Here is a 22,565-nt window from a genome sequence, read left to right as displayed (position 1 = left end):
CACTGAGCTATTGAGGATTTTTCTTATGCCTAAGGTTACATCACAGTATACGACGTGTTCCTAGCATGTCCTGTAAATTTTTGTTCTGTTACTTATAAGCGATTTTTGTTCTGTTACTTATAACAAAGCCCCTTATCAGGTAGGCTTTGCTTCTGCCATCAACTATTATAGCAAAGTAAACTCCTTTTAGAAGTTAAATTATGTTTTCAAAAGTCTTTGTGAGAATAAAATATCATTAAACCTTAATAAATCTTCAGGTTGGTTTCAGTTCTGCACCACTAAGCATAGTTACCATCCTACAACAAAGACGTACCGCCAAGCGATTTAGCGTTCCGGTACGATGTCGTGTAGAAACTGAAAAGGAGTGTGGTTGTTCATCCTCCTCCTAACAAGTTAGACCGCTACCATGTTAGACTGCATCACCACTTACCATCAAGTGAGATTGTAGTCAAGGGCTAACTTGTAAAAAAAAAAATAAAAAAAGCATATACTCGTGGGAGACAGTTAACGCAAATTGACATATGCCCAGCGTTATATAAATAAATAAGGGCTCATAAAAAGGGGAATATGTCATATAAGACTTTCTATTTACAGCCCCTATACCTACGTACATTTATTGAGGAAAATTTGTCTCCGTTGGTGACGTTAAGTAATAAATTACTGAGAGCAGACGCTCCCTTGTGAAAAGAGAAAAAAGAACAATGAACTCCGGGCGAAATTTTTATTAAATTTTCCGTTTACAATTTAATATGATAAAAAATAACATTTCATCCTTTCAAGTATCAAGAGTATCTTTTAAATCTAAATAAAATGAAGTCTCTTTCTGCATGTGTCAGGTGTTTTTATTTTTTTTTTCAAGTCTAGACATATTTTTTTCAAAATGGAGATTAGGTGCTTATTGCAAATGTCGATGTATTGTAATTACATAGGTAATCGTTCAAGGTGTAAATTAAAATCGGAAAATTGATAAATTATGCTTTATAATTATTAACCTAAATCACGTGAGTTTTTGATACGGCGACTCAGATATCTAAAAGTGAATATGCATAAACTAGATTGCGCGTCTCTACTATTGTCTCATTAATGCTTCATACTAGGCGTAAATGTAGTCAAGGTGGTGCTCATGACGTAGTTTAGTAGGCTAGGTAGGTATGTTTTTCCGTAAATAGTTTACCATACTCACTCTACCATACTCTATACATTTTACATGCATGATGAGTCACAATCCTCAACAAACATCGCTATGATTATTATTTTTTTAATGATGTCAATATTTGCGGCCTCCGTGGCGCAGTGGTGGATTTACAAAACGGAGGTCCTGGGTTCGATCCCCGGCTGGGCTGATTGAGATTTTCTTAATTGGTCCAGGTCTGGGTGGTGGGAGGCTTCGACCGTAGCTAGTTACCACCCTACCGACAAAGACGTACCGTCAAGCGATTTAGCGTTCCGCTACGATGTCGTGTAGAAACCGAAAAGGGGTGTGGATTTTCATCCTCCTCCTAACAAGTTAGCCCGCTTCCATCTTAGACTGCATCATCACTTACCATCAAGTGAGATTGTAGTCAAGGGCTAACTTGTAAAGAAAAAAAGAAAAATATCTATATCTGTAATTAGTTTGCGGCCAGTTGCTATGTTTCTAGGTAGGCGAGTAATAATAATTAGTTTCTTTTTTTTGTTATTTCATTTTTGTATTATAAGCTTAAGCACAATAATTCAAATTCAATTGATTTTATGTATGCCTAGTAATTGGTATGGTAATAAAGATTATTTATTATTATTATTATTATTAATTATCTATATTTGCTATAAAACTAAGATGTAACCTATTTTCTTATCAATATTTTTCCTGGACAGCTTCTCACTATAGCAAAAAATCTCAGATGTATCGTCTGACATTCACACCACACAATTTTTATACAAAGTCATAAAAATCTATGGAATGGAGTACCTACTCTTAAGCTGGTCGCATCATAAAATTACAAAACTCTTCGGATTCCAATAGAATTTATATACATAATATATAAAAGCTGCAAATATTTACGGTTATACGTTGATAGCTCCACGCTACATCTCATGGCTGAAAGTAATGTTACGCTCGCTAGACATGCAATAAAAGCAAAAATAAAGCGAACATGCTCACTTTATGTTATACGTACATAAGCATTCACTGTATACCGACGCTCAAAGTTTTAACTACTTAGAATGTTTTGGTCAAAATTTTTTTTTTTTGTAATAAGATTTATTTTAGCCATTTAAAAAACAAAGTTTTTAATCAGCGCGGAATTGACTGATTGGGGAATTGAGACGGTAACCCTATCACATTTTTAACCGACTTCAAAAAAAGGAGGATGTTCTCAATTCGACGCGTATGTTTTTTACCTCACAAAGAACTTCGTCACTCACAACTTCGTCATTTCTTAACCAATTTTGAATTTATTTTTTGTTTGAAACTCCTGAAGTGGTCCCATTGTCACCATATCAGGATCCGATGATGGGATCCTGGAGAAATCGAGGAAAACTTTCAAAAATTGTATGGACAAATAAAGCGTTTTATATTTTCTCCATTAACCTTTTTATAGCAAGCACTACAACTTTATAAAGGTCTGGAGTCGATCTCATGATGGAGTCGAAACACACACGAGAGAAATCTTCATAGACCAGCCAATCATCATCGATTTAGAAAGATATTTTTTCTATGGCCTGTCTATTATAAGTGGGATGGAACTTTAGGAAGTTAGCTTCCTTGTTGCATGTTCAAGTAATTTACTTGTGATAAGATCGCCCTTCTTATACAAATGATCTGCAATTCCGTCGCGTACGTGCCAAAATGGCTAAATTAAAACGGAATACACTTTTCGACAACAAATTTGTTGCGCTCATAGGGAGCCGCAATGTACCGAGTGGCTGGCTTGCCTCCAAAATGGCGGCCAGTCAACGGGGTTTGACTCACTTAATTTTCATTACGATGTGTTTTTTTTTTTTTTTGGTAAAGACCATTTATGCATTTTTTGGTAGGATGTAGGAAATAATACTCTATTATATACTAATCGTTCTATAAATTCGCAAATACTTTTTTTTATTAATTTATAGAATTTATTTACCCAACTTCTACTTACCATCTATATCTATATATCTACTTACCATCAGGTGAAATTGTAATCGAGGGTTAACTTGTAAAGAATAAAAAAAAAATATTTATTTGAAACAAAAATATAATATACCTAATCAGTATAAGTACTGAATACTTTCATAAATTTTAAACTGTATCAGACTGTACCTTGGATTTTAGTTACCAATCTTTGAATCTGTTCTAATATTATAAAGAGATTTTAGAATTTAAACTATCGTGAGTGTTATTCATATTAATTGATTATGAAATACGGTTCTTGCAACGCGGAAGTGGGGATCATGCCTCGTTGCAAGAACCAGGCAGACTAAGGGCCCCGTATGGGTTCGAAACTAGTCGGGCATACTCCAACCTAATATCACCTGAGTTTTAGCCGTGTTTCATTATTATATATAGATGTTTATGGTGTTGTAGGGGGTAATCTCTGGATTTAGTGAACCGATTTCAAATTCTTTTACCTCTAAAAAACCACTATTTGGGAGTTTTTATTTTATCCCCTTATTGTCACGGGAACGAAAATTACGCATGTGAAACCGCGGGGCGGCGGTTAGTCATGTATATTTTACATTGTTTAAGCAGAACATTTTAACTAGTATAAAAAGGACAAGCAATCAGTACAGCTTGGTTGCAGCTTTAGAGTCCGGGACAAGTTAATTATATTTTTAATATTACACAAACTAACGCTTTACATAATTTCCTCGTAAAATTCTACGTGATTCGATGCACGTTTAGTTTAAACACGTTTTATTTAGAACTAGAAAAACCTATTTTTTTACAGATTATTGTATATTTGTATAATGTATAATATTTAATTTATTTTTCCTTTAAAAAAATATTATTAATAATATGTATCTATCAATAGAATATTGTCTAAACTAAACTGGCTTTTATTTGGATTTTTTTTATACTTTATATTAAATTCGACGCGTATGTTTTTTTTTCAATCAATCAATCAATCAATTTTATTTCGCTAGAATATGGTACATTTACATAGGTCTTATATTATATTTTAACACATATCCTGCCATAGTTGGCGTGCAAAAGTTAACAGATCTTACAAATTAATTTACAAATTACAAATTTACAAACAATAAAAATAAAACAAAGTTCGAATTAATGAATGTTAATATAAATGTCAATAAAAAATGTCAATATAAATGTCACTTTTATGGTCAATGTCCCTATTTAAGTTTTTCATTCATGTAATCATTGATTTTAATGTTTTTTACCTCAGAACTTCGTCATTTCTTAACCAATTTTGTTTTTTATTTATTTGAAAATGTATACTCCTAAAGTGGTCCCATTGTCACCATAGGACCTGATGATGGAATCCAGGAGAAATCGAGGGAAACTTTCAAAAATTGTAAGGACAGCTATAGCGTTTTATATTTTTTTCCATTAACCTTTTGTTAATTACATAGCCGTTACACTTATTTTGTATTGAAAAATACTACCTACTTCACAAAAAAATCTAGCCCACATTAAAGTTACTATTTGTAAGTTCAAGTTAGAGCTTAAAGCTTTTGTAGAAGTATGCACCGTAAAGTGTTCAAACATGCACAAGATATTTTCAATTAGGTTTGGAGTATGAGCATTTTGCTCATACAGAAAGCTAAATAATACGAATATTGTGACTTTTGCGTTAGGAAAAGTTAAATTTTTCGTATTATTAAAAGTTACAGTTACGGGTATGTGAATAATTTGGTGACTACGCCACGAAAATTACGAAATTACGCAAAAAGCAAAACGCGGTACAGAAATTCGGAAACTCTCGCTCGAGCTTTAGTTATGAAATATTTGTATGCAAACAAGGTTAATAATCGCACTACTATATAAATGCAAAATTCACGAGTTGCACCTACCTAATGCATTATGTTCACTGACGTTATTAACTAACTTTATGTTTGCATATGGTTTTAAAACTGTAAATTAGGTAATGGTCCTCCATTTTGTTACTTAATTTTATACAGACACAATGGAGTAACCATTACTTAATTAATGTTGTGTTTAATGTGATGGTTTCTTTAGTTTTAGCACAAAATGCAAAATAGTACAAGGTTATTTTAATTCTTTCTGGTACGTATTTTGAGGACTAAAACTATCTCGTTTTCTTCCTTCCAAGAAATTTTCAGTTCCGATAATTTTGCAATTTTTATTACGTCCTTGAGGTTTCATATGCATAGGTAATTTAACTCTTTGGAATGATTTAGGAAATTTTATATCGCGTATCCCAAACGGTGATGGAAAATCATAGTGAGAAAATCTGCATGCCTACCTAAGAATTTATCTAATACTCTGCGTGTGTGTAGACGCCAATCCGCATTGGGTAAGTGTGGCGGCTATTAGCCTAACCCGTCATTCTAAGAGGAGAACCGTGCTCAATGGTGAGCCGAATATGGGTCGGTAATGATAAATGAAACTTACTTACTTTCTTACTTATACTTCAAAAAGGTTGTAAATGCCAAAAAAATTAATGAGTTAAAAATTCAAGAATATAATTATGAAATTTTCATATCTCCAACAATAGACGCAGATGACAGCGCATTATGACCGGTACAGATTGCAGTAGGGATTGTACAATAGTAATTTTATAATTTAATACTTATCCCATAAAAATACTTGATTAAGTATTTTAATGGTAAAAGACCAAATATTCAGATAAACCTTAGCGGTTACGTCACAATAAATTGCAGGAAATATAGCGCAACGAGATAAAATGCCAGCTCTTGCAGCAGCTTAGAATATTTGCATGCAAACGATGCGAAGCAACACGGAAACAGCATAAGATGGAAATTCAAAATTTCGCCGACGCAATGCGTACTGTCCACTCCTGTGTTAATGTACCCATTTACATACTGCAGTTACATAGAGGATATTCCTACTAGTCTAAGATCCGGCATTAGAAATATATACCCTGTATACATCTGTTATTTATTAGTGATGAGAATTAAATGATGACTTATTTGAAAAAAATGAATGATAGAACTTCTTTACATTGACACATTGCAAATAGTTAAATTGTGCCCAGACACTTTTTTCATACAAAATCTAGGAAACCATGAACTAGATGAAATGAAACTTAATACAGTTAAATTAAGCATATAATAAGCTTTCGTTTGACATATCAGATAACTAAATAAGTGATGAGTATAGATAAATAACATTACACAATTGCTTATATCTGGCCACCCCACAGTTGCAGAGTAAAAGCAAACAACTTTTACGATTTCAATTATGTTGTGTATAAATAGTGGGTATAACATATTTTAAATAGTAAACATTTTTTTTCAATTAACCACTGAGAGATGTAGAAAAAAAAATAACCATTTAATTTAATTTTACTAGGCATGATTTGCATAGTGTCAATGTGAAAATTTTATATAATTTGTTTCTTCCAAATAAGTAACAGATGAGTTTAATACTTCATATGCCGGATCTCGTACTATTCGTAAACTCCTAATAAAAATAATTCTAGTACTATAAAAAATCTTTAATTATCACGCAGTTAGAGGGTTAGGGTGATAATATTTAACGATTATCTGATGTTAATGTCCGTCTCTGACGGGTTAACGTACTCTCCTAGGCACGGGGGTTAGCACCACCAACTTCCCGACTTTGGGCTTAGAAATTTCCTCTCCTGGGATCGATTCCTGGGTCACGCATGGTCAGGATGACTCTGAGCTTTCTTTATTCCTAGAAATTTTCTGCAAAAATTCGAAGCCCTAAGTTGGGAAGTAGGTGGTGCTAACCCCCGTGCCTTGGATTTACAAAATAAATATAGCAAAAATGTGCTAACACTGTAACCATTCTAGGTTTTATTTTATCTTTAGTTTTAAGGATCATCTTAAAGAGTTTACCAGGATGAGCGTTCGTGACCCTGCATTCGATATCTGGATTTAAATTTAATTTTGCGCAGCGGCACTCATCTTCAGACCTATCAGGGCATTAGAGAATTTTATATTGTACAAAGAAAAATACAATCAAATTTAATATAGACAAAATCCCTAAGGAACGTTTGACGGCCCGCTGGTGTCACCGACTGATATTATGAAACTTTTCTTTACGCAATCTACATAAAAAATGAGCCGAGGGTCCGTAGGAACCCGCCAGTAAATTAAGCTTTTGAAGCTGTTAATTTTATTTGCATACAAAATGAACTTTGCCGAAAATATTTTTTTTTTTTTTTTTTTTCACCTTTAGTGAATAGCTACGAGCACGACTCTTTGTCATCTTGATTAGAAGGCATATTGAAAAATAACTGTCATGTTTATGCCACTAAACAACTAGCAACCCATATTCGGTTCACTGTTGAACACGAGTCTCCTCTCAGAATGAGAGGGGTTAGACTAATAGCTACGCTAGCCCAATGCGTATTGGCAGACTTCAAACGTAGAGAATTAAGAAAATCTCAGGTATGCAGGTTTCCTCATGATGTTTTCCCTTCATCGTTTGATAAATGGTATTGAATTTCTCAAATAAACATAACTGAAAAGTTGGAGGAGCATGCCTCGGACCGGATTCGAACCTACGCTCACAGAATCGGACAACATTACTATTGGATAAGTGAAGCAATTACAGATACAACTAATGTATTTTAGCACTACTACTGCTATGAGCTCTACGATAATTAACTTCTTTCCATTTACAAGTAATATCTAATTAATTCGTCACAATCTAGCAGGTACTACTAAAAATACGGTTCACATGAGAACGGGGATTTTAATTATTATTTTTTTAATTATTTTAATTACAAGTAAGCCTTTGACTACTATTGATGGTACGTGATGATGCATGCTATCTAATATAGAAGGAGGGCAACTTGTTATAAGGAGGATGAAAATCCACACCCCTTCCGGCTTCTACATGACATCGTACCGATACGCTAAATCCCTAGGCGTTACGTTTTTGACGCTAGGGTGGTAACTAGCCACGGCTGAAGCCTCCCACCAGCCAGACCTGGACCAATTAAGAAAACCTCAATCAGTCCAGCCGACGATCGAACCCGTCTTGTATACCACTGCGCCACGTAGGCCGTCAAAACTTAGGACACTCATAATAACGCGGCTTTCTAGTGGTAAATAACTTTCAAAATCGTTTTAGTAGATCCAGAGATTACCCCCTACAGTACCACAAACTTTACCTCTTTATAATATTTGTATTGATAGAGGGGTGCCAAAGCACCCCATTGCATCCAGCTGCAGGCTTCCAAGGCGTCTGATCGTCTAATAAAACTAAAGCAATATACGCCATGCATCAATCACTAGTACGTACGTGCTCGACTGCGTATGAGTAATGGTTATTGCGCATTTTGCGCTCAAGTTTTATTAGCTGTATACAATGAGGTAAACAAAGCTTTATCTCAACCGCACAGCGCTAAAAGTGAATATAGATACCCATAATGTCAATGCTTGTCCTAATATAACACTGAGCCATTGTAGGGTTAATCCTTTTACGTAGAGTTCAAAGCTTGATGTCCTTTTTTTTAAATAAAGAACCGAGATTGCTGCACAGTTATCGAAGTTAATTTATTGCTAGTGAGTATCAAAAAAAGCCGTGATAGCCCAGTTGATATGACCACTACCTCCAATTCCGGAATGTGTGGGTTCGAATTTGGTCCGATTTTAATTATCACGTGGCTCATACGGTGAAGGAAAAACATCGTGAGGAAACCTGCATACCAAAGATTATTCTTGATTCTCTGCGTGTGTGAAGTCTACCAATCCGCATTGGGCCAGCGTGGTGGACTATTGGCCTAACCCCTCTCATTCTCTTTTCCCCGTTAATAACACAGTGGGGCTCAACCTCCATAATGTATTAAAAACAATATGGAGGAGTATTATGAGTTAAAGAACATTTTTTATTAAAGAACATTATTATATTTGACGGTCTCCGTGGTGCATAAGTATCCGCAGATCTACAAAATGGGGGTTCTGGGTTTGGCTTACGTAACCCACGTCTTACTAGACACGGGCATAAGTTAGTTATTTCTGCATATCGTCTCCAAAGAGTCAAAAAATCTTTTGTGGGTTTGGGTGTACTCTTCTATAACAAGATCCCCAAGACTGTGATGGACTTGCCAATGCACAACTTTAAGCAATGTGTTAAAAAACATTTACTTAGTCGAGGTTACTACACTATTGATGAGTTCCTTAACGACAAAGGTGCTTGGAGGCCATTGGATCAGCTTCCACCTTCACACAGGAAATAAAACTATAAGAAATTGTAATTTAATTGTTATCAAATGTAAATTGTAATACTGTATGACTTTTTCAAAAGAGCAACTGTTGAGTTTCTTGCCGGTATCTTCTCAGCAGAACCTGCCTTCCGAACCGGTGGTAGAATCTTTACAAATAGTCAACTGACGTGTCAAAAGTGCTTGTAAACTGAGCCTACTTGAAATAAATGAATTTTGAATTTTGAATTTTGGCTAGGTTGATTGAGGTTTTCTGTATTTGATCCAGGTCTGGCTGGTGGGAGGCTTCGGCTGTGGTTAGTTACCTCCTTACCTGCAAAAATGAACCGCCAAGCGATTTAGCATTCCCGTACGATGCCGTGTGAATTTTCATCCAACGCCTAACAAGTTAACCCTCTTTCAAGTTAGATTTCTTGACTTACCATTAAGTAAGATTGTAGGCAAGGGCTAACGTGTAAAGAATAATTAAAAAAGAAAACAAAATTTCTACAGATTTGTTACGATACGATCATCACAGCTAAAAAGTAAAAGCTTCAAATTCATACACTACATAACCAAAAACAAGCATATAAAATGTTAGCGTAATATTTTCGGCGACCTCGTTGAGTTTCGGTGGAACTAACTACGTTAAAAGTTTTAAACAGAGTAGGATGTTAGCTTCACTTTTAAAGTAGTTTTCTAGTTTATAAAATGTGACCCCAACTTCCTACGCCGCAATATAAAATATAGGGTTTTAACTATCCTACAAAGTTATGGGACTCAATGTTAGCACACGATTCTTGAAAATTATTATCATCAGCTTATTTTTAATGGTCTGCTACAGGGCAAACCTCTTTTCGTATCGGAGTTCGGTATCTGGAGGTAAGACTCGTTACGCATCTCTAATGCGTATTGGCGGGCTTAGAGTGATAATTTTTCACTCTGTATAATAATAATTATTATCAGATGTTAATTATATAGGGTGTGAACTTCTTTAACATAAAATTGATTGAAAGGGTGCCAAATATCCATATTCGACTAAAAAGTAAAGTGAAAGACGTATGAAAAATAACAAAGCGGTTGAAATGGAACTGGGTAGGACATATAACAAGAAGACCAAATGACAATTGGAGTAGTGTAACAACATCGTGGTGCCCAAGGAATGCAAAAAGAATGAGAACCTCCTCCTTTTTGAAGTCGGTTAAAAAGAGGCCGACCGATTAGTAGATGGAAAGACGATCTGATTGCCTTTGAAGGTACATACTAGACCCGATCAGCTATGGAAAGGACACAATGGAAGAGGAAGGGGGAGGCCTTTGCCCAGAAGTGGGATGAAATTTAACTATATACTTAGCATGTAATAAATATTATGTAATTTAGATTGTAAAAGGCTTAAATAAATAAATTATATAGGCTGCTCGGGAGTATTTCTCATATTTTCAAGGTATTAACGAGACCACTTATAGGAACCGAACTGTTTAATTAATATTTTATTAACCTGTAGGTATGGACGTGAAGTCTCACAGGCTACTCGATGTTTTAGTTTTCTTAGTTTACCTAATTCTCTGCGCTTCTCACGATTGAGCGCCTCAGTAGCTTTTGTTTTTGTAAAACTACCAACAAGGTAAGAGGTTGCGTCTTCCGAATGAAATCCGATGAATATCATGTAAGTAAAAACCATCAAAATATTGATCGGAGCCTCAGTAAGACTACACGTCCATTGTACTAGGGCGATTATGTTTATCAATCAAATCCATTCTTAGCGGATACCTACTAAGTACTTATAGAGTACCTCCCTGCCAAATTTCGTCTTTGTACGTCAAGCGGTTTTCGAGATTTTGTGATGACCTTTCGCATTTATACATACGAATTGAGATTAGCTGACGCCCCGCGGTTTCCGTATTTCCCGTTCTTGAGGGAACACGGGAATTAATTATAGCTTAAGCTTATGTTACTCGGTAAAGATGTAGCTTTCTATTGTTAAAAAATCCAAAATCGGTGTAGTAGATCCAGAGGTTATCTTCAACAAACTCACAAACTTTAACTCTTTAGTACTTACCTACAGAAAAACTCCAACTAAAACAATTTCACAGTTTGCTTGGTAGTCGATACAATAGCCCATTGTCCAGCAGTGGGCGTCTATCAGCTGATGATGAATAATGATGATGATGATGATGATGGTGGTGATGATGATGATGATGATGATGATGATGATGATGATGATGATGATGATGATGATGATGATGATGATGATGATGATGATGATGATGATGATGATGATGATGATGATGATGATGATGGTGATGATGATGATGATGATGATGATGATGATGATGATGATGATGATGATGGTGGTGGTGTTGAAAAACTTCTTCAATTGTCAGTTAGTAACAGAGTCGGTAGAAGTGTTGTTGGTAATAATGTTACAGAACGGTTTGGGCTAAATAAAATACAAATTTATTTCATGTTTTATTTACGTATTCCATTCAAGTTTACAATAAATCAAATAAAACAATGATACCGTTTAACTGTACATTTAAGATAAAAGACGATTTCGTGCAAAGAATTGACATTACCTTAGGTGAAACACAGCCATAGATTAACGCTTAATATTTTATAATTAATTACAAATCAGTAGACACAAAAGAGTTTTAGACCGAAAGTCCGAAAGTCTGCGATAGCCAAACACCTCGATTTATGTAGGCCGAAAGTCTGTCAACCCATCGCTACTATTACAGTAAAAAGGTGTGTGGATTTTCATCCTACTCCTAACAAGTTAGCCCGCTTCCATCTTAGTTGCATCATCACTTACCATCAGGTGATATTGTGGTGAAGGGCTAACTTGTAAAGAATAAAAAAGAGCGATCTGACACATCTTATTTTCAAATTCTTATTGCCCAGAGCAAGACTCCACAAATGCAGACCCAAAGCACATGAGACGCTACTGAAAACCTAAGGTTTCATTATCATTTTGTAAAAGTAAGCTGTGTCAAATCTCTCTGGGATCTTGGTCTATATCATAAGTAGCAAATTAATAAGGAGTTTGGACTGAATCTTTTGAAGGTAGTAGGTTTTAAAGCTACAGATCCTCAAACGTGTAAGTACATAGATAACGTATTTTTAGTTTATTTGGTACACTCTCTCTCGCTTGGCTCTCGGTAAATCTTAACAGATAGACAATAATTGCCTGTAAAAGATACAATCGACAATAATTGTCAATGGACCAATTTATTCATGTTTCAGTTTATTGAACACAATATCTTTGAAATGAAGTATGTAAGGCGTTGTCCTTTCTTTCTCATATTATAGTGCCCGCCGTTATCAAAAACCTTGTGCACGCCTCTGACTAACACCTGAACACAGATATCCCGAGAACCATGAGGTACTCGTACTACTCAAAAAATGACTTAGATAGAGTTCTCTTTTAACTTTTTCTTTTTAATCACTGAGTCCTATATATTCAAGTAGAGGTATTTATTCTATTTCAAGAAGAATGTTCGATTTTGGCATCCGGCTTACAGCCTAAACCAAATTTCTTCAAAAAATAGAATATCAAAATGAGTACTTCGGTAGAGTAGAGACCAAAGCAAATTTACTAAATATGAATTAACAAACACAAGGAACTCAGTTCATTAACACGTTCGTTGCGGCACTTATTTTTCTGTATGAGGTCTTTCGACCCCATACTAAAACTTTCTGTGGGGTTTGGGGTCAATCGACCTCGTAACTTTTGAAATCGCTAAAATCGAATAGGTCACAAAACTACTGGAACGATTCTAACATTTCTTTCACCAATGGAAAGTTACATCAGCGAGGCTATTTATTTATCCTTGTATTTGTTTGCTAGTAAGCAATATGTATAAGGGTTCTGTAAGAAAATTCAAAATGGAGTTTATAGGAGTAAGTAGAATACTTTAAAAGTCGTTTTCTAGTTTATAAAATGTGACCCCATTCCGCTGGCAGCAATATCGCATGATAGACTGTTATGACGACAGCCTGTGTCAGAACTCAGTAACGAAATATATGGCAGTGACCTACGGCTGCATATATCATGTCGGCTGACCATATTTCATTTATTGGAGCCTTACGTCCTGTTTTTATTAGTTCGTGGATTCGTCATATTTTTTAATACAAATTACTTTAGGAGTAAGCCTACGTAATCTTAACGTATGTGGAATTACCATTGTCTTTGATAGAAACCTTTTGCAGAGCATGCTTAGGACTTGTGTACTAAGCCAAATTGAAATAAGTGAATTTTGACTTTGACTTTGACTTTGACTAAGCCTTAGACTTATACGGGTATAAGCCTAAGGCTAAGTATATATACGGAATAATACGCCGTAGCGTACAGTATGCTGTAATACGCTATCTTGCGCCCATGAACCTGAGATGTTCATATGCCAGTAATTAAATAGGTGATCCAGGTATGTGTAATTGAACCACCAAGTGAACCTATACAATATACGTATCACGATACAAGCATCCAACCTACAGTGGAGACTGGGTGGGAGTTGTCTACTTTTAGAAGTCTGCTTGTTTGGGTTTTGATATAAAGGTAGGTGTAGACATAAGCATTTGACAGTAAAAAGTTGACAGAGAGATGTATGAAACTCAGGCGCTACAGACCGTCAGTTTTAGGTTTGACTGTATAGTTTTATCTGATGGTAATTTCAATAAAAATCGTTACAAACTGTACAGTTACAACTGACGTACACTACACACAGACAATTTATCTGAACAGTTTTAATGAATAGTAAAAACTGCAGTTCTTTAGCCGCACGATTAGTCCATCATATTACCACTAGATCCAAATACAAAAGGCCTTTCCAGAATATACTATAGTAACTTAATTTAAGTCAGCCATTGACGGTCAATTATTCTCACGTTTCTGCAGCGCAAACGGCATCGAAGACGTTTCGTAAGTCGAGCCGTCATGCACGCAGTGACCAATACACGATCAACTATAGTCGTGGGTGTTGCAGAAACGTGAGAATAATTGATCGTCAATGGCGTGCATTATTGCGTCATGCTCTTTTTGACAAGTAGGTACTATACCTCCAGTTAAACGAAAATCATGTAGTAAAACGAGAATGTAAAGGTAGAAGGGAAGTCTCAGAAGGTTGTCCAACTATAATAGACTATTGCAAACTTTATTTTTTCATAAGTATAGGTGATTTTACTGGACAAACGTGGCTCGAATTGCGAAATGCCAGACTTTGAAAACCTACTACCTGATCTTTTTCCTATAAATAAACCGAAATATTTTCATCCCATATTTGAGTTTCTGTTTTCATAGTCCAAACCTTATTGCCTTTAACATTATTCTAACACGAAACCTTTTCTCGGAGAAAGTGACACTTCTTCAAGAAATTTTTTAAAAATGTAATAATGAACAAATAACATTTATTCTACAATATTACATATTTATATTTCAGTTTTATTTATTTATTTATCTAACAAATTTTATATTTTACATAATATAATTAATAATAATTTTATTATTATACACTTTGACGATATTATAAAAAAAAAACAACTTGGGAATGTACAAAAAATAATAACTCCGTATTGCATATTAATTATATCTATGGATATCTATAGACTGCTGAATTAAATTCATCTTTATTTGTAGGTTACATACGATCTAATATCGTATATTTAATAGTTACAGCAGTAGTCGAAGAGCCAGCAAATAATAATTTTAGATTCAAAATGGACATACAAAAATGTATAGATGATTGTACACAGTATATACTTAGTATCGATTTTAAAGTCCTGTTTTCAACGATAAAGGGTGCGACACATCACTGAGAGGTCGCGGTTCGATCCTCGCTCGTTGGACTAATGTAAGCACCCACTATTTACACAGTCCTTTCCGACTAATTAGAGGGTAATGGGAAGATTGGTAATATTTAAAGCATATAATTATTATGGCAATTATTTTTAGTTTCTGCTTAAAAAAACAGACGATATTAAAATTATTCGCTGGCTCCTATACTACTTTGTTATGTTTGGAGGCCGATCACATTTATCTACACTTATTCTAATATCACTGTGAAAGTACTTCATACCAAGCCTCATAAGCTCAAAAACTTCAATATTACTTTAAAAGTCCAGATTAACACAATACTATATTTATAATCCATTTGTATACCTGAAACAAAAAAAATAATAATTAATTTAAGATTTTCATTAATTATTTTCATCGTCATTATCAGTTGATGAAAATCCACTAAAGAACAAAGGCCTCTTTGAAGGACTTCCAAATACCAGGATCATCCAGCATCCAGCGACTCCCTGTAACCCACTAGATGTCGACGGTCACCCTAGTATGAGTAGACCTATTCCATTTCACTTTCCAATGCCATTCCAGCACCATAGGATCATCGACACTATAGGGCAACATCAAAATCATCATATTGAAGAGCCATGATAGCCCAGTAGATATGAACTCTACCTCCGATTTCGGAGGGTGTGGGTACGAATCCGGTCCGGGGCATGCACCTCTAACTTAGCAGTTATGTGCATTTTAAGAAATTAAATATCACGGGTCTCAAACGGTAAAGGAAAAACATCGTTAGGAAACCTGCATACCAAAGAATTTTCTTCATCCTCTGCGTGTGTGAAGTCTGCCAATTCGCCAGCGTGGGCCAGCGTAGTGGACTATTGGCCTACCCCTGTCATTCTGAGAAGAGACTCGAGCTCAACAGTGAGCCGAATATAGGTTGTTAATGATGATGATGATGATTGGTCACAATTGGACATACACTTTTTTGTAAAGACTTCTAAAAACCACGGTCTCAATCCGTCCATCACGGTATACAATGACTTTCCTGTATTTTCTAATAATGTTATCTAAGCTTATTTATTTAGGGTACTTCAATAAATTTGTGTATTAATATTGTTTTGGCTACCCGTACGTATTTACTTTGTAATCCAGCGTCAGAAATTTTATTCATTATTTTAATCATTAAGTAAACCCTCATTTAGGGTCTTCATGTTTATTTTCTTCTTAACACATTTACAGTCCAGTGAGCCTTAAGTGGACCCATGCCAGTTTCTCCTCACAAGTTCGTGAGCCCAATATGGCCATACTATGAATTGTATTCTATTAACCTATTAGAACTTGTGGGGTGACAAGATAACTTTGTATGGGGATTGTAAATGTATCTACTAATCTAAATAACTTCGTAAGTATTACACAGCACATGGTTATTAAACGGCAAGTTTAGAAAAGCAGATGAAGCAACATCTTCTTCTATAGGTACTTATAATAAATCTGTAGATAAAATATATTCAATTCTGTACATGAAATATATTTCCAAAATATCTATCAGGGGGTGATAACGATTAGTGATCGATATAGATGCCAAAAATACAACCGTATTTTTTTTTCTGTCTGTCTGTTCATTAGAAAAACAAAACCTACTCGGCGGATTTTAACGAAACTTGGTACAATTATTCTTCATACTCCTGGGCAGGTTATAGTATACTTTTCATCACGCTACAATTAATAGGAGCAGAGCAGTGTAGGGAAACATTGAGAAAACGGGAGAAGTTACTCCATTTTTATAGTGATACTGTAAGGGCTGGATTAAAGAGGTCTAAACAGAGACGTACCGTCAAGCGAAAGTTCCAGTTCGATGACGCGTACAAACCGTGAAAGCTTATTAAGGCTAGAATAAACTTATACTCCTTATAAGTAAGCCCGCTTTCGTCTCTGCCCATCAGGTGAGATCTCAATCAAGGGCTAATTGGCTTTAGAATCAAAAAAGCTACCAATAAAATTTTAACTTATACGATTTATTTATTTAACCCTTTTTTTTATTTCATCGTAGATGCATAAAAAATACTATAGACTATAGCTAGTGTAGCTAAATAATTTTTGCAAATAACAAAAACAATCCATAATTACAACAGAAATGTAAGTAATTATTATTGAAGTGCGCTCATTTTACTTCATAAATATTGTTTTATATTCGAAGTTTTATTGGCAACTAATTTCCCTTGGGTATGTTAAACATTACCAGACCGTGTCGATTATAAAATTTGCGTAAAACAAAACGTAATTATGTTTGCTAAAACAACATTCTGTTAAACGAGCTTATATTAAAATAAACTATACTATAAAGCAAAGGTTACACAGTTTCGGGACGCAACCAGGTTTCGACTTTTTGGTCCCAAGTCTCTAAAACAACACAGTGCGTTAGTGATGTGACGTTATTTTTATTCGTTATTCATTTAACGCGTTATTGAAATCATTCTTTTTAACTTTTGTTCAAAGTTTTATCATTTGTTTACAGAACAATTTTTTTCATTATACAACTTGGGCCTGTACCCATATGGCACGTCAATTCTCTTTAGACAGTACACCTGAGACCTGTCGCCATTTCAAGTCCAAGAATAAATATTCAGTTTTCGTTTGACTGATTCGTAGGCCAACACTTTCCAATTTCTTCTGCCATTTTCCCAGTCTGCTCTGTACCTCAGATGCGTTTTCTCCGACAAGTACAATATAATCGGCGATCAGCATACACCAAGGTGCTTCTTCCTGTATGTCTGATGTCAGAGCATCCATTACTCGGAGAAACAAATAGGGGCTTAAAGCCGATCCTTGGTGTAAGCCCACCTCCACTTGGAACTTGTTAGTGACACCAGTTTCTGACCATACGCTCGTGCATGCATCTCTTCTAGTGCATTTCTTTCACTATTCTAACATATTTCCCAGGTATTTTCTTCACGTTCATTGTTACGGAAGTACTTCATAGGCATCAGAATAAATTAACTGATATTTTGTGATCAAATAATTTCTTTAAATTGGTTTTATTCATTTCGCTTTCATGTCTTAATTTAACAATATTTCATTATTTTATTTAAGTACTTTTAATTACCTCCACATATAAGGTCATCGTACTATTTATCCAGAAAAAAAAACCCGAGCGATTGAATAATTAATTTCAGTCTGCTGGTATTTTTGTGATCAACTTACAAGCAATAGCCGCCAGAAAAAGCTAGCTCTGATTTGTTTGAATCTAGCAATATACATGGTAGGTATTATTACTTTTTACTCATAAAAAGTCAGCTCATGATTGGAATAATTCGCAATTGTAGGCAAAGATGCATCTATAAGCAGCCTATTTGTAAACCGCGTTTGCCTAAAAATACCTATTCACTCTTCTATGCCTACTCGATATATGAGCGGAATACTAGAATTGTAAATTCATAATCCCATCAATAAACGGTTTAGTTGTATTAACTAGAGATTATCTGCATCAATGCGCTGTCATTTTTGGTTGGTTTCGAAATCAAAACTGGATCCCCTGAACTCGTGTAGTCCTAACTTTATCTAGATTTAACAATAATGAGATTATGCTGCATATTATATTATTTTATCGTAAAATCTGTTTGCAATTTATTAATTCCAAATTCGTTTGGTATCATTGTTAATAGCTTTTAATGCACACATAATTATAAATTGCAATAGCTTTACAAGTTAAATTTGGTTTGTTTTAAAAACAACAACATTGTATTGTGTTTTCTCAACCAAACTGTACCCACATATTTTGGACGTAGAAAAATACTGAACCCAGGAGAGAACAAAATTAAACGAAAACTCATATTTGTTCAAATATACAACTGACCTAATTACAAAATCCGTAAAAACGGTCAGTTATTAGAACAACAAAGCTGAATAACTTTATGAGTAAACTTGCAACCTAATTTTTGACGATTTGTTATTATAAATATTACCGGACCACTAATTTCCCTTGGGCAGCTTTTAAGCACATTTTACCTGGCTACAATCGCGGTAGCACCTTAACACAAAAGCGATTTTGTTTGCAAAACACCATTATGTTGGTTCGTAGTATTCATAATTAATAGTGAATCATTACTAATTTTAACGGTTCCCTTTATTTCTCTACATTTTCCGTACACGAATTTGTAAAGATATCATTTTCATGAGCTGCTGCAGCTGTGTTATGTTAAGTGGTTTTGTTAATAATGCTTTTAAACGATTCAAATGATAGAAATGTGATAGAAATTATATTTAAACATTAAAATACCATTTTAGGTGGGTATAAAGTTCTAAATTAATTTGACATTGGGGGATTTTGTACTATAAATTACGTATTAATTAATAATTATTTTTTTATTTTATAAATTCTGATACGGATTACGGATCTTGTACATAAACAAATCACTTGTTTTCCTCCATATATATAGATCTAAACAGATAAATAAAGTTGAACTGTATATTCGTGATATAAAAAATCAAATTGTGTAACATTTTAATGAAAGAAATGTATGGCAAACTATTTCAGAAAATATTTTCTCTTTATTTAACATTAACATTAAATTCTAAATTAATAACATTTGGAATGTCAGACTGTTTTTTTGTATAATTGGCTACATATTCACAAAGTTACATATTCACTATGTTTTTCGTGAATAGTTTTGTGATATTCAAATTACAATACTATTTGGAAACAACATTATTGTAGGACTCTTTGTTAAAATATTAAGTTCTAAATAATATGACCATTTATTAAAACAACTGTCACGTACAGTTTAATTTAATTTGGCTACAAATATTTCGAAGTACAGAGATAGCGTCTAACGTTATAATATGTTTTATGACAGTACTAGCGGACGCCCGTGACTTCGTCCGCCCTTAGACTCTCATAATCCGGCCCTCTCATAAAATCCGTTCTTGGCAGACCTCTACTACCTAAATAAACTACCTCCCTGCCAAATTTCATGTTTGTACGTCAAGCGGTTTTTGAGATTTCGTGATAAATGACCTTTCGCATATACCTATATAAAGATTTTGTGTAATAATAGACTGTAATATAAAGGTATACTTAGGTATACTTTTATTATAAAGAATTTTACATTTTCCAAAATCGGTTAAGTTCAGAGATTACTCATAAACTCACAAAATTTACCTCTTTATAATAATCATCATCATTATCAACCCATATTCGGCTCACTGCTAAGCTCGAGTCTCTTCACGGAATTAGAGGGGATAGGCGAATAGTCCACCACGCTGGAGTATGGCTATAAGTAATTGTTAGTTTTAAATAAAATTAGGGTTAAACGTAAAAAATAAAACCTTTTAATAAAGTTCAATTCCATTGTTAACTCTATTTATTAAATGCAAACATAATTACGTATCATCTTGATGTTATAAAATATTTGTGCGCAATCGTGTGTACCATGTTATGTAATAACCAAGTATTTGTTGCTATCTGAATTTCTAATTAGTATGGTAATATGTGGCTTATAGACGTGCCTCAGATGACGAGATTAGAGTATGGGAGGGAATGACAAATATGGAATATAACTAGGAACTGCGTTCGTGAGATTGCTTGTACAATATTAAGTAAAACGATTAAGTAGAAACTTATTTGTCCCCCAAATAAACTCGACGAGGGCTGATCTTATAATAATAACAAAATTATCCGCAGGGTATTTCACAAAAACAAGGGACAGTATTAAAATTATATCCCTTCAGTTAATCTCTTTGTTACGAAATTGGACGAGGATCCCTTTTTGTATGAATGGCTGCCTCATCACAACATTCACGTAAATAATAAATTAAACACGAAAATCTAAATACACAACATTTATATAGATATTGTCTTGATTTGAATATATTGTTGTGTGTGTGGAGTGTGGAGGCATTGTTTGAATGGCCAAATGTCATGATATCATGTTGTATTATTATTTGACTTTTGATATTGATTTTTCATTTGTATTCAAGTACAATATTCCTTTTCCCCTACAATAACTACACAAACAGGACTAAAATCACATTTAAATTAAGTAATAAAATACCCATAGCCTCTGACTTTTACAAATAACGTGGCATTGGTATAATTATTTCAAAAGCCCCGTAAACAACACAAACTTTATCATATTAAAGGTTCAGTAGTTGCGGCGTTAAAGAGTAACAAACATCCAAATATACAAACGTTTGCGTTTATAATATTAGTAAAATTTCGATTAAAATAAAAGTACCTATAGATAAAAGTTTTCTATGTTTCAATATTAATTATATGCCATAATTAAAATAACAATCTTACATTGTATTGCGTAAATAAGCCACTACATCAGACCACGTTCTAAACGTGGCGAAAACATACGAAATAAAACAAAGTAAAATCCAACAATATTTATAAATTTATATTTGTTGATCCCCGTTATCCCGGGAGCTGTGGTATTACGTGCTGTTTGTTATTTGAGTAAATAAAACCTTTTTTTGGTATATTATACAGTTTACACAAAGTTCTGACAAATGGATGTGCTCACGTGTTTCATATTTCATCATTAAGTAAATAAATACAAATGGGTTAATATCTGCTATGTGTATTTAGGGTTCAGTAACTCACACGGAAATAATCAGAACCAATAATTTTGTTGTCCGTCTGTCTGTCTGTCGTTTTGTTTTTATGTCTGTATATCTGTCGGTCTGTCTGTCTGTCCTTTCTCTAGTCTTTCATGACTTTATTTCAATGAAGCGTGGAGATATCGAGTTGAACGTAGAACCATAAGTGAAAATAATGAAACTTCAACGTATAAATGTTACAAGATGTATAAGTATTTCGACATTCTTAAATGATTTTTGTCCAGATTTTTTTTTTCAAATCCATTTTGCCGAAAGCTTTCGATCTATTGTGTTCGGCTATTATTTGAACATTAATTTACTGCTATGTTTTAAATACTGTACGATATTTTATAACGTGCAATGCAAGTTTTTTATTTAAATTAAAGCAATCATTTAATTTGTCAATAGATTAAAAAAGCTGCTCTATTTGAGAGATGTTTAAAATATTTCCAATAAAATTTAGAAACGCTGAAGGAAAAACATCATTAAGAAGGCGACATACCCGAGAATTTTCTTGATTCTCTACATATGTGAAGCGTGCCATATTGGGCCAGCTTGATGGACTATTAGCCTAACCTTCCCTTTTGAAAGGAAACTCGGACTCAACAGTTAGCCGAATATTGGTCGTTTATGATAAACCGTGAACCGTCATAGAACTACGTGGGATTGTTTTCCGGTACGAAACAACGTACCGGAAAACAAACCCACGTAGTTCTATTAGAAATGTACTTCTACAACTGTGTGCGTGAGTACACAGTGATTATACTAATCGTGTCTCTGACTACGGGACAAACACACGTAGGTACTTCTATTAGAAACGTACTTTTTTAAACGTACTCTTTTTTGTCTGAATATGTAAGTGCCGTAAGCTACTTAAT

At 34.3% G+C, this 22,565-nt stretch overlaps 1 protein-coding gene across 1 annotated transcript in view; it reads right to left on the bottom strand.

Moving 5' to 3' along the window:
- Positions 1 to 11,755: 11,755 nt before the first annotated feature.
- Positions 11,756 to 22,565, bottom strand: part of LOC112053581 (uncharacterized) — a 95,167-nt gene continuing 84,357 nt past the window's right edge. Inside the window, exon 6 of the mRNA XM_024093043.2 lies at positions 11,756 to 15,453. Coding sequence (XP_023948811.1) covers positions 15,377 to 15,453 — 77 coding nt within the window. The 3' untranslated portion in view covers positions 11,756 to 15,376. The remainder of the gene's footprint in view (positions 15,454 to 22,565) is intronic.

This window comes from Bicyclus anynana, chromosome 11 (genome assembly GCF_947172395.1).
Source record: "Bicyclus anynana chromosome 11, ilBicAnyn1.1, whole genome shotgun sequence".
Classification (NCBI taxonomy): domain Eukaryota; kingdom Metazoa; phylum Arthropoda; class Insecta; order Lepidoptera; family Nymphalidae; genus Bicyclus; species Bicyclus anynana.
The sequence above is the reverse complement of the archived record's forward strand: the minus strand, read 5'-3'. Positions and strand labels throughout refer to the sequence as shown.